General features: G+C 42.3%; 1 protein-coding gene across 1 annotated transcript in view; it reads left to right on the forward strand.

Moving 5' to 3' along the window:
* SLC35F4 (solute carrier family 35 member F4) overlaps positions 1-15,078 on the forward strand; it is a 203,622-nt gene that overhangs the window by 150,507 nt on the left and 38,037 nt on the right. Inside the window, exon 2 of the mRNA XM_075065775.1 lies at positions 14,449-14,652. Within this exon, the coding sequence (XP_074921876.1) occupies positions 14,449-14,652 (204 nt within the window). The remainder of the gene's footprint in view (positions 1-14,448; positions 14,653-15,078) is intronic.

Genomic DNA, 15,078 nt, shown 5'->3' on the forward strand with positions numbered 1-15,078 from the left:
TTGAGAGTGGGGAAGTATTGCCTCCTAGAGACGCCCGGGGGGGTGGTATGTAATTGTCCCAGGACACTGGGTGGGGGCTCGAGCTGGTATTGCATTGTGTTATTGAAATGGAACCCCTGGATACTGAACCCGGCCCTTGTTGCTGCCAACTCAGAGGGTCAGAAGGGTTACATGTGAAAGAAAGCATAGAGTCATATATAGTAAAAATCTTAATGAATCAAACTGTACCAGAGAATCTCTATGGATAGAAATTTCATGCTTGAATAATAACAATATAGAAATAGACTACTGACCACCTGACCAGGATGGTTATAGTGACTGTGAAATGCAGGCCAGAAAAGAATTTGAAAAGCTACTAGCAAAAGACACAAAATTAATTGTAAGTATGTCAGCAGCAGGAACCTTGCCAATCAGTGTGACCAATGGACAATTGAGGTGCCAAAGGAGCATTCAAAGAAGACAAGGCCATTGTGCAGAAGCTAAATGTATTCTTTGCTTCGGTCTTTATGGCAGAGTATGTGAGAATGATTGTCATACCTGTGCTATTCTTTTTAGGTGACAGAGCTGAGAAACTGTCCCGGATTGAGGTGTCAATAGAGGAGGTTTTAGGACAAATTGATAAATTAAACAGTAGTAAGTCACCAGGGCCAAATAGTATTCATCGAAGAGTTCTGAAGGAACTCTTACATGAAATTGCAGAACTACTAACTGTGGTGTGTAACATATTGCTTAAATCAGCCTCTGTACCAGAAGACTGGAAGATAGCTCATGTAATGCTGATTTTTTTTTTAAAGACTCGAGAGGTGATCCTGGCAATTACAGACTTGTAAGCGTAACTTTAGGACCAGGCAAATTGGTTGAAACTATAGTAAAGAGCAGAATTATCAGACGCATAGATGAACATGATATGTTGGGGAAGAATCAAGACTCACTAATCTATTAGAATTCTTTGAGGGTGTCAACAAGCATGTGGACAAGGGTGATCCGGTGGATATAGTGTACTTGGACTTTCAGAAAGCCTTTGAAAGGGTCCCTCACCAAAGGATCTTAAGTAAAGTAAGCTGTCATGGGATAAGAGGGAAGGTCCTCTCATGGATCAGTAACTAGTTAAAGATAGGAAACAAAGGGTAGGAATAAATGGTCAGTTTTCATAGTGGATAGAGGTAGATGGCTGAGTCCCCCAAGATCTGTAGTGGGACAAGTGCTGTTCAATATATTCATAAAAGATCTGGAAAAAGTGGATAACAGTGATGTGGCAAAGTTTGCAGATGATACAAGAGTTCTCAAAATAGTTAGGGCCAAAGCTGACAGCAAAGAGTTACAAAGGCGTCTCACAGAACTGGATGACTGGGCAACAAAATGACAGATGAAATTCAATGTTGATAAATGCAAAGTAATGCACATTGAAAAACATAATCCCAACTATACATACAAAATGATGGGGTCTACATTAGCTGTTACCACTTAAGAAAGAGATCTTGGAGTCATTGTGAATAGTTCTCTGAAAATATCTCCTCACTGTGCAGCGGCAGTTAAAAAAGCGAACAGAATGTTGGGAATCATTAGGAAAGGGATAGATAATAAGACAGAAAATACCATATTGCCTCTATATAAATTCATGATTTGCCCACACCTTGAATACTGTGTGCAGTTCTGGATGCCCCAGCTCAAAAAAAGATATTTCATTGCATGGGGGCTATCCAATGATCAATTCTGCCAAGTTCTTTTGGAAATTATGACAATAATTTGCACTTATTTAACACCCAGAATCAGAGGACCTCAAAGCACTTGATACAAGCAGGTGTGTATTATTATCATCCCTGTTTTACAGACACGGTAGTTTAGGTGCAGAGAGGTAAAGTGACTTGCCCAAGATCACACAGCAAGCTAGTTGAAGAGTCAGCGGTAGAATGTAGGATACCTTACCCATAGTCCTCTGCTGCCGCCCTGTTCATTTCATAACCGAAACAGGAAGACATGTATAAATTGTAGGGGTTTCATTGTTAATTATGCATAAAGTTGCAGTCTTTTGACTTCCAAATGAATGGCTGTTGTTGGCCGATGATGAGATAATTGGTGATAATTGTGGATGGATGTTACTGTTAAGGTACAATAGAACTATCTGCTTTTCACTCGCTCTTGATAATAGTGAAACGTGGCCTAGCAGAGAAATGCCACACTCCACCTTTGAGCAATTTGTTTTTCATTAGAATCTGCAAATCTTTTTTGTTTTTTTTTCCCTTAGGAAAAATAAATGATGTAACCTTTCCTTCCTCTTCAAAAGTGAAACCCCTCAAACCAAGCAAACCACTAATAAAAAGTGCATCACTCTGAAGGAAAATATATCTGTAAATGTAACACATTTTTTCCCGTAAGTGTTCCTGGTGTCTCAGAGGTAGCCTATTCAGATATATCACCAAGCTGTGGCATATTTAACTATACCGAGACTAAGCCATGAGCAGACTTTTCTTTAATGAATAGAAGAATAAACATAGGCCTCAAATCAGTGTAACATCATGCAGTCTGCAAAAATTACTGATGTTTCTCTTTCAAATTGTTCCCTTTTTGTCACTATAACACACACATGGAACTGAATCAAAATGCTGGATCTGAATACACCAGACTTGGGGAAGGTTTGACCCTAGATCTGAACTTCATGGGAAAATCTTGCGTTCAGATACACCAATGTAAGTACAGAATTATTTGGCTGAGTTACGCTGGATTCACTGATGGGAGGATTTAGCCCTGTTTCTGGCCCCTATCACTGTAACAGGATAAACCCCAGATCTGAACCGCTCACAGCACTGACATTCAGTCCCTTGTCTGACCAATGCAGATGGCTTCTATCCCCATAATGAAACCCCATATCTGATCTCTCTCAGTCTTTCTGAAGTTTGGGTTCAGATCCAAACCTTGTAACTCAGAATGCTTGTTAACTCCTAGAAATGCCCTTGTTTTTACTGGCTGTGCTCTCTGTCAAGGATAGGTCAGGTATGTATAATAGAAATGCTGAGCGATAGAGGCAAGTGCAAGGAGAAGAGAATGGAGTGGGGCTTTTTTGTGTCAATTTTTGTGTCCCCCAATTGTGCTAACAGAAATTTGTCTAACAAGCAAAATAGTTTATGAAAATAAAATCTTAAAGCCACAACAGCTGATGATGTTTTGTTGCTTTAAAAGGGACAGAATACGCTATCCTCACTTTCTTCCGGAGCATTACAACTCAAAGTTTTTTGGGTTTCTTTGCCCGGGCCGTGTATAGTCCATGGTTCCCTGACCACAGAATTCACTTCTTCCTCTCTGTATTGCTGCAGAATTATGCACCAGAATCTTAAATTTCATTTAAAAAATGTGTTTAGCCTTCTTGGTTGTGCAAATAACTCTGGAAATGTAAACTGGAGTATAACCAACACAGTGATGTCTTCCTGAGTCTGCAGACAGCCTGAAACAAGAGTTCTGTGATGTATGAGCTGCTCCTTTGTCTCAACAGGTGCTGTGAACTCTGACAGCAAAAGATTAAAATTGAAATGGCATTTCACTGCTAATCGCTGTAGCAGAAACATTCAAATAATGTACTTATCCTCCTCAATCCAAACCTGCCTTCTACACCGCCTCATGGTGTCAAAACTCACCAGCTGTTTTTGTGACTTCTCTGATGCAAATAGGCTTGTCAATACAAAGACAATGCTTTGGTGATGCAAAAGTCTGCGGCATATTGAAAACAGAAGATGTGGGAACAGTGTAAACTAAATGGATTTCAATACAGAATAAGTAAAACGGGGCTACTGTGTGGATGCATTATTGATTTTTATATTAAATTAATGGAAAAACTTAATTTTTAAATGTAATGACACTGCCGTAGTTTCTTTTCAGTCTGTTCCATCTGTGTGCAGCCCAATCCCGGGTCCTTTTCGAACAGTTTGGTCCAGCTTGCCACAGAGCACACACTAAATTATTTGTTTGGAACCAATTGTGTAAAATAGGCCCTGCATATTTATTTACTTTCTGGATTATTGCAGTATTTTAGTTATGAAGGATATGAGACTGCTCTGCAACATTTATGAATACTATATGCTCTATATGTGTCTGTTTTAAGGGAGGTAACTGTATGAAAACGTGGGGTGGATTCAAGGCAAGAAAGAGTATAATGGCTTCAGATAGCTACCCATTGGCCAACACTTAAACCACCCTTCAGGGGCCATTGGCGTTGAGGTTCTACCTCCGAGCACCTGCAGAGCTCACCAGCCTAGCTGGCCGAGAGAAAGGATCCCAGGTTGTAAACAGAGGAGAACCAAATGCCTGTGACAAAGGACGTCTGGGGGAATACAAGTGACACTCTTGGGAGGTTGTTGGGAGAGACAATGAAGAGAGTCTCTGCCGGGGATGGCAAGCCTTGAGGTAAGGTAGGCATGTGCATAGACCTTTTCTTGTTTTAAAAACCTTTCGCTCTTTTGCTATCCTTTGTTCATGCTGTTAAGAGAAGGAAAAGTGCCTGGTCACTGAATAAGCCACTGGGCAGGGCTCCCAGAGGGAAGGCTTGCAGCCAGTGATGAACCCAGTCGGACCCGCTGGGTAAGCACAGTTGATCCTCAGCGTACTATAGCCTGGGATCTGGTGGGGGAATCTCAGAATTCCATCCCAGGAGGTGCATGAGGCCTGAGGGCTAAGGCCGGCGCACTCAGAGACACCAGAGGAGGCAGCAAAGATGTAGCTAGCTCTCTAGCCATGACACCGGTATCTTCAAATTCTAAGCAAATAATAGGTGATTCTAGTCTGACCCAATATGTTTCCAGTGGCAGATACTCTCGAGGATGCTAGAGGATTTGAGTCAACCCATCCCACTGACCTACCTCGCCTTCCAGGATTGTTTTTGTAGCTCATTGGTATGGAAATGCTGCTCCATTTTTTACATAACACTTCTATTATTCGTAGTCTGCCTAGGTTGGCAAGGACCCCCTTTGTTATAGACACTGGAACATACTGTACCGAACTGACCTGCAGATGTGTCACAAAGACATTTCTATATTTAGTGCTTCAATGGGTTTTGAAGCTAGAAGGGGAGCGCTACAGTGCCAAACAGATCAATACCCATTTGCACAGCAATACAGACTCTCTCTACTAACTTTGGGTGTGATTCCTCCCTGGGCTTCCCACTTGCATTGGGAGGGGATAAATTACCAAACCCCTCTTCCGTGCTCAGTGAGCATCATTGACTGGCATGTGGGGGTGGGTTAAGCCATGACTCTGCCCATGCCGTCCTCACTTGTATCTGTTTCTGAGCTCCTACTTTCCCAATCCCTGTGTCCAGGACCCTCAACCTGAGCGTAGTCTATGTGGGGGCATCGAGGGCATAGAGGTGGGATTAAGAACATAAGAACAGCTATACCGGGTCAGACCAAAGGTCCATCTAGCCCAGTATCCTGTCTGCCAACAGTGGCCAATGCCAGGTGCCCCAGAGGGAGTGAACCTAACAGGCAATGATTAAGTGATCTCGCTCCTGCCATCCATCTCCATCCTCTGACAAACAGAGGCTAGGGACACAATTCCTTACCCATCCTGGCTAATAGCCATTATGGACTTAACCACCATGATTTATCAGTTCATTTTTAACGCTGTTATAGTCCCAGCTTCACAACCTCCTCAGGTAGGAGTTCCACAGTTGACTGTGCGCTGCATGAAGAAGAACTTCCTTTTATTTGTTTAACCCTGCTGCCTATTAATTTCATTTGTGCCCCTAGTTCTTGTATTATGGGAATAAGTAAGATAACTTTTCCTTATCCACTTCTCCACATCACTCATGATTTTATACTCTATCATATCCCCTTTAGTCTCCTCTTTCCAAGCCTGAAGAGTCTAGGCCTCTTAATCTCTCCTCATATGGAAACCTCTCCAAACCCCAATATGTTGGTTGCCCTTTTCTGAACCTTTTCTAGTGCCAATATATCTTTTTTGAGATGAGGAAACCACATCTGTACGCAGTATTCGAGATGTGGGCGTACCATTGATTTATATAAGGGTAATATATTCTTAGTCTTATTCTCTATTCCCTTTTTAATGATTCCTAACATCCTGTTTGCTTTTTTGACCGCCTCTGCACACTGCATGGACGTCTTCAGAGAACTATCCACGATGACTCCAAGATCTTTTTCCTGACTTGTTGTAGCTAAATTAGCCTCCATCATATCGTATGTATAGTTGGAGTTATTTTTCCCAATGTGCATTATTTTACATTTATCCACATTTATTCCCTCTTATTAAGATTTATTCCCTCTTATTGTTGTAGTAGGGTACAATCTCTTAGATTTAATCTACAAGCTCTTAGATGTAAGCACCTGGTGTAAGAGACCCATCCTGCAATTGTCACTCACATGAGCAATCCAATTAATTACATACTCATATGTATGGGACACAATTGAACTGAGCAGCAAGTTTTGGATTTACTGCTGTTCTTGGAAATTCCTGAATGGCAGAATACAAAAGGAATCCACAAAGGAACCAATTAGCTAATTAAGATCATACATTAACCATTCGCTTACTTCAATAATCAAAGCAGAGCATTAAGTTATGCTCTTGCTAGGTCTGTGCAGTCCCATGATGTCATTTCCGGTTCTCCTGTGTATTATTTGTTAAACCCACTTGTGGGTTTATGTATTGTCATAAAATTATATTATAAGCTTTTTGAGGTGAGACGTGTCTTACTGCAAGAAATACTGTCTTGCAGCATTTCTGCTGTTTGCAAGATTGGCCCCAATATCTATTACAATAAATGGTTAAAATAAATTGCCGAATTCTGTGCAAAATACAGACTCATTCTAAACCGATGGTTCATCTAATGTAAAGCCCTGGGCCAAATTCAATCCTGGTGTTACTCTACTGTATTCTGATAAAGTCAGGTAAGGGTTTGGTGCACAGTAAATGACAGATTATGCAACGGTTGTCTGTGGTTTATGTGAAGTAATCATGTAAGAATGGATTTGCTAGGCAGAGTGAATGGACAATTACACTAACTCCATGTTCTCCTTTGAAAAACTGATTTTTACTGAGTGAAACTAAAAGTCATTCAGAGGTGTGGAAGGTGAGCCGAACATGACAGAATACAGCTTTCTGCTTCACTGCTTGTCTCTATGAATCTTACCTCCTGTCCATAACCAACAGCACTTGCAACAGAGATACCATGTTTAGGGAGAGAAATCACGTAGGTGTGGAAGGAAAAGCCTGGAAAAGTCACTGGAACTAAGCACAAGAATCCTGTTGCTTAGTTTAGAAATGGCTCTGTCTCAGTGGAAGTGATAAATGACATGGTGGAATGTGAGGAGTTCTGATGGGAAGTGTGGGGGTTCTGAAGAGAGGAGCTGATGGAGGTATGGATGGGGTGGGTGGGTAAATGGGGTGGATGGGGTAGAATGTACCCTTGTTTGGGGGATGTAGAGTGTCGTGCACACATCTCAAATAATAGTTAGCAACGTCATTCAGTTCCTTGAACAGAACGATCTGCAGAAAAAGTGGAAAGGTTTGATGTTGCATTCTGAGGAATAAGTGGAAATCCATTTGCTTAGAGTTGAAGAGCCACCACTGGCCTAGTGGATAAAACACTGGGCTGGGATTCAGGAGAAGTGGGTTTGATGACCAGCCACAGGCTCCCGTTGTATCCCTGGGCGAGTCACTTAATCTTTCTGTACCTCAGTTGCCCATCTGTAAAGTGGGAGCAATACTTCACAGGAGTGTTGTGAGGGTAAATCTGTTAATGATTGTAGGCACTCAGATACTACAGTGATGGCAGCCTGGGAAGTACATAGATAGCTTGGGCTCCATGCAGATGATAGGGGTTACATAAGCTGCCCTGTGCCAGTGCCAGCCCAGGGGACCCCTCTTGAAGTCACAGTTCCTCCCAGGCTCCCTGTAGTGCTTTCTTGGGGTGTGTTTTCTCCCTTCTCCCACCGCCTCAGCAAGAGAGAGACTTGCTGGTGCTAAACTGGGTGATGGCTCTGACTGCTAACCACCCCAGACGGACTTCTCAGGACTCTGCCAGCCCTTACTTTGCCTTGCAGGTTAATACTTGGTCCACCCCTGTTCCCTAACTTCCTAAAAGCATCCCCTAGTTGAGTGCAGCCCCTGTCACTGGGCACTCTTGGTAATTTCCAAGTCTGCTGCTTCCCAAGAGTCTGCATACACACCAGCTTGCTTGATTCAACTGGGAAGGCATGTGCTACTTAATATCACAGCACTGCAATGACTTTATAGTAAAAGGAGAATAAGCTTATTAACAAAGAACAGATTCAAGTGCGTATTGAGTAAGAATAATGGAAACACTGATGGTTACAAATAAAACAGAAGTATAATATGCTTCTAAGAGACCGATCGTTACTTTTAACAGGCTAAAACCTTTGTCTAAGATAAGTTTCTAACCTAAAGGAACCGCTCAGTATCAACAGCCCTCAGGGCCAGGATCAAATTTTCATGGATGCAAAAGGTGCTGTTCTTTTTGCTCCCTCGGTAATGGGTAACCAAAGGTTCTTGTCCCTTCTTATAGGCCAGCAAACCTTTGAAATGAATCTCTTTGAAGTGTACCCCTAGATAAGCTCCTTGTTTCCTGCTGCAGTGTGTTCCGGGGTGCTTTGACACCAGGCTGCGTTCTCATCCGCCTGTTAACTTGCTTTTCATGTTTAACCTCAGATGCAAATAAACTTCCATCATATTTGGCTTATCCTGATCAATGTACATCAGAGATCTAGGCACAGGGGTAAATCAACATTCCTTTGCGTCTGGGAAAAACTTATCAACTCTGCCTGGTTACATAGTTCAAACCTATTTTTAGTATGTACATTCAGCTTCTTGACTGGCAGTCATATGCACATCACACAACGCTCATGATGACCAATATGATATAAGCTTTCATTTGATACCTCACATGGCATTTTTAATAGGTAAATAGTATGACAGCAATGTGTTAAGTGTAGTGAGTTTATCAGGCTTGCTAGGAAATTTCCATTCCATGACAGTGAACCTTTTGCCAGTTGGCTTTTAGGGGCTCTGAGGGTCATGCTCTTCTTTTGCTCTGAGGAGAGAGTAAGTTGCTTCACCCTTCTTTGGGGCATGGCTTACATCCCACGCTCACCTGGCAGCATCTGACAGCCTGTGCATGGGAGGGCAGAGCCATAACTTCACCTGCTTCTGCTGTCTCCTCACCCACTTGCTTGTCTAGTGTTGCATTGCGAAGGCCAGCCCTGCTCGTGCCACATCCAGGAGCTGCTAGGCAGAGATGGGTTCTTACTCCTCTGGTCAGCCATGTGGCCAGACCCATCGGCTATCCTTCAATAGCCACGTGACAATTCCTAGAAAGAGAGAAGGATATGTATCTCAGTGGCAAACACTGCTCTTAGTAGTCTGGTGCAAATCCAGAGGGACTCCATGGATTTCTCTACCCTACCTGACAACATACAACTGCTCTGTTAGGAAAATAAAGAACAGAGGCTTTGCAAGCTCAGTTTTTGGTTCTTCTAATCTAAGCCAGAACTCACAAAGTGCATGAAGGCATCTGTGACCTGCAAAAACAAGTATGTGAGGTTTCTTTACATGGTACAGCAATCTGTGATTTGTTGTCCTTGCTGTTAATAAAATAATAGACTTAGATAAATTAGCTGGAATATATCTGCTCACCTTCACTGTCAAAATATATCACTGAAATATATTAAGATTCGGTAGCCTAAAATGGCATAGTCCAAAGCTTTCCACTAAAGTGAAATTCCTGCAAGTTGCATGGGCCCTTTTTAAAGACACCATAATAGAGGCCCAGCTTCAATGTATACCCCAAATTAAGAAACACAGTAAAAGAACTAAAAAAGAACCACTGTGGCTTAACAACCATATAAAAGAAGCAGTGAGATATAAAAAGACTTCCTTTAAAAAGTGAAAGTCAAATCCTAATGAGACAAATAGAAAGGAGCACAAACACTGCCAGCTTAAGTGCAAGAGTGTAATAAGAAAAGCCAAAGAGGAGTTTGAAGAACGGCTAGCCAAAAACTCCAAAGGTAATAACAAAATGTTTTTTAAATACATCAGAAGCAGGAAGCCTGCTAAACAACCAGTGTAAATCGGCTTCTGTACCCAATGACTGGAAGTTAGCTAATGTAACACCAATATTTAAAAAGGGCTCTAGAGGTGATCCCGGCAATTACAGACCGGTAAGTCTAACGTCAGTACCGGGCAAATTAGTCGAAACAATAGTTAAGAATAAAATTGTCAGACACATAGAAAAACATAAACTGTTGAGCAATAGTCAACATGGTTTCTGTAAAGGGAAATCGTGTCTTACTAATCTATTAGAGTTCTTTGAAGGGGTCAACAAACATGTGGACAAGGGGGATCCAGTGGACATAGTGTACTTAGATTTCCAGAAAGCCTTTGACAAGGTCCCTCACCAAAGGCTCTTACGTAAATTAAGCTGTCATGGGATAAAAGGAAGGTCCTTTCATGGACTGAGAACTGGTTAAAAGACAGGGAACAAAGGGTAGGAATTAATGGTAAATTCTCAGAATGGAGAGGGGTAACTAGTGGTGTTCCCCAAGGGTCAGTCCTAGGACCAATCCTATTCAATTTATTCATAAATGATCTGGAGAAAGGGGTAAACAGTGAGGTGGCAAAGTTTGCAGATGATACTAAACTACTCAAGATAGTTAAGACCAAAGCAGATTGTGAAGAACTTCAAAAAGATCTCACAAAACTAAGTGATTGGGCAACAAAATGGCAAATGAAATTTAATGTGGATAAATGTAAAGTAATGCACATTGGAAAAAATAACCCCAACTATACATACAATATGATGGGGGCTAATTTAGCTACAACGAGTCAGGAAAAAGATCTTGGAGTCATCGTGGATAGTTCTCAAGATGTCCACGCAGTGTGCAGAGGCGGTCAAAAAAGCAAACAGGATGTTAGGAATCATTAAAAAGGGGATAGAGAATAAGACTGAGAATATATTTGCCCTTATATAAATCCATGGTACCCACATCTCGAATACTGTGTACAGATGTGGTCTCCTGGAGGTTGTGAAGGCTGGGACTATAACAATGTTTAAAAGGGAACTGGAAAAATTCATGGTGGCTAAGTCCATACATGGCTATTAGCCAGAATGGGTAAAGAATGGTGTCCCTAGCCTCTGTTCATCAGAGGATGGAGATGGATGGCAGGAGAGAGATCACTTGATCATTGCCTGTTAGGTTCACTCCCTCTGGGGCACCTGGCATTGGTCACCGTCGGTAGACAGATACTGGGCTAGATGGATCTTTGGTCTGACCCGGTACGGCCGTTCTTATGTTCTTATGTTATGTTATGTTTCCAGCTCTAACGAACTATTGATTAATTGTTGTGCTACTTGATCGCTCTCGAAGATCAGGGAAGAATATTGCACTAACACAAGTACTGTCTTCAAATTAAATATGGCTCTTAATTGGCAATTTCAGTCTTAACTGCTCGAGGTTCTCAACACATGCCAAAAGATTGATGCCACACTGTTATACAGCATTTAAATAATTAGGAGCTGTTTGTGTGTGTGTAAGAAAAAATGCTTCTGCGGTTTTAGTTGCAAATATTCCACTAAGCTCGTGCTGAGGCTAATCCTGATGCTTTATCCAGCACTAGATCTGGATTCATGAATAGGGATGCGACCTGTCTCTCTTAATTTTGTGATACATATTTCTATATTATCCTTATTTTATCATTGATAAGTAAAGGCCAAGGGCTACATTTTCAAAAGTGACTGGTGGTTTGGGGGGAGCCATCGTAAAAGCTGATTTTCAGAGGGTGGGTGCTTAGCATAGGCTTTTTTAAGGTCCCTCAGTGCAGGACCCCCAAAATAACAAGTGAATTTTTGAAAATTTAGGAGTAAAAGTAATGATCACTTTAGCCCCTTGGATTTCAGACTGTGGATGTTGCAAGTACCGTTCGACTATTGTAGAGTAAGGCATTGTGCTGTGTTGTATGAGGGAAATGTTCCAGATCAATCCCAATACTTAGCATGTATGTTGTGCTTTTCCTCACTGAAGAGCTTTAAAACTTTTCCTACCCCGTATGGGGTAGATAATATTATCCCCCTTTATGAGGCAGGGAAATAGGAGGCTTGGAGTTATGACATGAGTTGGCCAAGACCACAGAGAGACTGGCTGTAAAGTCAAGATTATGGTGTTGATAAATTGTAGAGTCAATTGCTTGACCACACTTTGCTTCATTATGAAATATGTTCAGGAGACCAAATCACCAATATTGGTTTGGTTTACTGCTGTAAGCCAATAGTAATATAGTACAGGATAAAGCTTCAATACCATATGAGTCTGAGAGAACCTGTCTCATGTGGTGTTGTTACATTCACCTTACACAGAAGATACACGCCCATAGTTATACTTTTCAGCTAGGAGTATCTATAGGATGACTTTACCAGTTACAAAACTCATAAGAACATAAAAATGGCCATACTGGGTCAGGTCAATGGTCCATCTAGCCCAGTATCCTGTCTTCTGACAGTGGCTAGTGCCAAATGCTTCAGAGGGAATGAACAGAACAGGCAGTCATCGAGTGATCCTGTCCACTCCCAGCTTCTGGCAAACAGAGGCTAGGAACACTCCGAGCATGGGGTTGCATCCCTACCCACCTGGTTGAGGTCTCAGGTGTAGCCCTTGTGTTGAACTTCTGCACTGGGGTGAATTTCTCCCAGAGAGAACACTGATATCCAAACTTGGAGAAAGATAAGGTTGGCAGATAACAACTTTGAGGTAGATCATCCTCAGAGGTTTAGCTGATGGTTCTGACTACTGTCTACCTTATGTATAGTAACTGAATTGACAGGATCTGGATTATGAAAGTTGGATCTGTTGGAGTGAATGTTCTTCTGTATAATGACAAGACCATACCTACAAAACATAATTATTAGCCCTGCTTCTGTCTTCTACTGTGTTGTACGAGGTGCTGGCAGAGCAAATGTGGCTTCAGATTTGCAAATGGGAAAGAACATACAACACCCATCTGACCTTCCCAGAGAAGGATGTAACTTGTTTCATTGGCTCTGTCAGATACATTCCTCTTGTCTATATGTCCTGGTGCCATTGTTTGGCATGGAATTACCTGCGCACCCAAAAAGCCTGAGTGAAGCTTGCTGGTTATGTAAAGAAGTCTAGTCTATTCTATTAGTCTGCTATATCGTTGCACAGCTGGCATCTTACAAGCAGGTTTTGTATTCAATTACATTGGAAAACAGATTTGATTGGCATGCTAAGACCACTAGAGTCATGGCAAAGCCGTCAGTTGTCAGTGTAGGTGTAAATAACACCACCAGTTTGGGTGATAAAGTTACCTATTGAAAATCCAGCTGCTAGGAGAGGGGATAGGCAGCCACAATTAACTTCCAAATCCATGTCTTACATTTATTTCTCTATTCCATGTGTTCTTAGTGACTGATGTGGTGCTTGTGTGCTGACCGGTTAAATAAGCCCCCAGCCTAAAATAAATCTGTGAATCTGTGCAAGACATTCAAAACATAGAAGAGATGAGCCAGGCTTAGTTGGCCAGGTTCAGACCATCGTCCTGATGTGTCCATTCTCCTCTGTCATCTGCTGGTTCTTCATTCACTCCTGCAAGTTCTCGCTCATAGAACATGGTGTCTTCCTCAGCGGCAAAATTTATATCAACCCAACATCTGGTTGATTCCAGCCACGTATTTCTGGGTTCTGGGTCTTACCTGCCATCTTCCACCTCTTCTGCAGCCTCCTAAGGATATGCTCCTATTCCGCCTTGGTGTTGTTTCCGTCCAGCAGAATGAGAAAAGGCAACTTCTTTGAAGACCTGCGGCTCTGATGTGGCTTGCCAGACCCTAACTGGGTCTGAAGTCATAAAAGTAGACTCCTTCCAGTGATAGAACAGTTGTCCTCGTTTCAGACGGTTATTACTGGCTTCTATTTCATTCTGTACAGCCATCAAGGACCTCAAGTACCAATGGTGGGACACTGCAGGATGTAACAAAGAGGAAATTTTCCTCTTTTAAGGCTGTCCTTGGTGACACCAGGGGAGGATCTTTCCAAAAAAATCCCTTCCCATGCCATGAGGAAATGGTATCCTCCGCTCTTGCTTGTTTCAGTGTCAGTGGTCAGGAAGGGCCTGCATGAGTACAAGTGCCTCTTTGACTGTTCAAACCAAATGGATGGCACATGGTAGCTAAAAATGTGTTCCAGTTTAGGACTCTAATTCCTTCAGGAAAAACAGTTAATCTTTGTAGGGAGCTTCTATGTATAGGGGAGGGGAAGTTAAGAATTCATTTTTGGCCAGCGGGGACTTTGATTATTACAGCGTGCACTCCTCCCCCATAAGTCATTTGTATGCATTTCATTGTCAAGATGTTTGAAATCCCACAATGCCTTTTCCTCAAGGGAGCTTACAGTCAAACTTATGCAAACTCTTTCTTCTCAGGTGCCTCCCGATCATCTGTCACCCGATGCAAGCCAGGAGCCAACTGCCCCATCACACGCAGTGGCATCAGTAGGCAGCTCTCCCCTTTATCTGTTGCTGAAGATTCTGCTGCTCCCATTCTAGAGCTGCAGAGTCGAAGCCCCTCTGGAATTTGCCGGCACAGCAGAGTCGAGAGGCAGATCAGATCAGGTAGGAACAACAAAAGTTGGCACAGCGAGATGCCTGAAAAAGGCCGCTTTCATCTGTCTTGGAAGGATGCCGTGGTTGGTGCAATGTCAGAAAGCATTGACGTGGTTTCCTGTACCGTGAGCAACACAGCCACGCGAAAGCCATTCCTTTGTCTGTTGCAAATTGGGGTTTGGAGGGATTGAAGAGTGGAGGGGAAAAAGAGGCATGGTCCCTAATAGAAATATATGCTTTAGTATCTAAGAAGTTGGCTGTATAAGCCCAATAGTCACAGAAGACCTTTAAAGGATGATAAATAATAACATGCACTTTTACATAATGGTTGTGTTTCCTTAGCTTCAGCCAGGCCAGAGCCCAGGGACTCTTAAAAGCCAGTTTTATTCCTTCTCAGAGCCACTGGCCCCTCTCACCTCAGACCATGGATAATCTGAAGAAGAGGAAGAG

Source organism: Chelonoidis abingdonii, chromosome 4 (assembly GCF_003597395.2).
Source record: "Chelonoidis abingdonii isolate Lonesome George chromosome 4, CheloAbing_2.0, whole genome shotgun sequence".
Lineage (NCBI taxonomy): Eukaryota > Metazoa > Chordata > Testudines > Testudinidae > Chelonoidis > Chelonoidis abingdonii.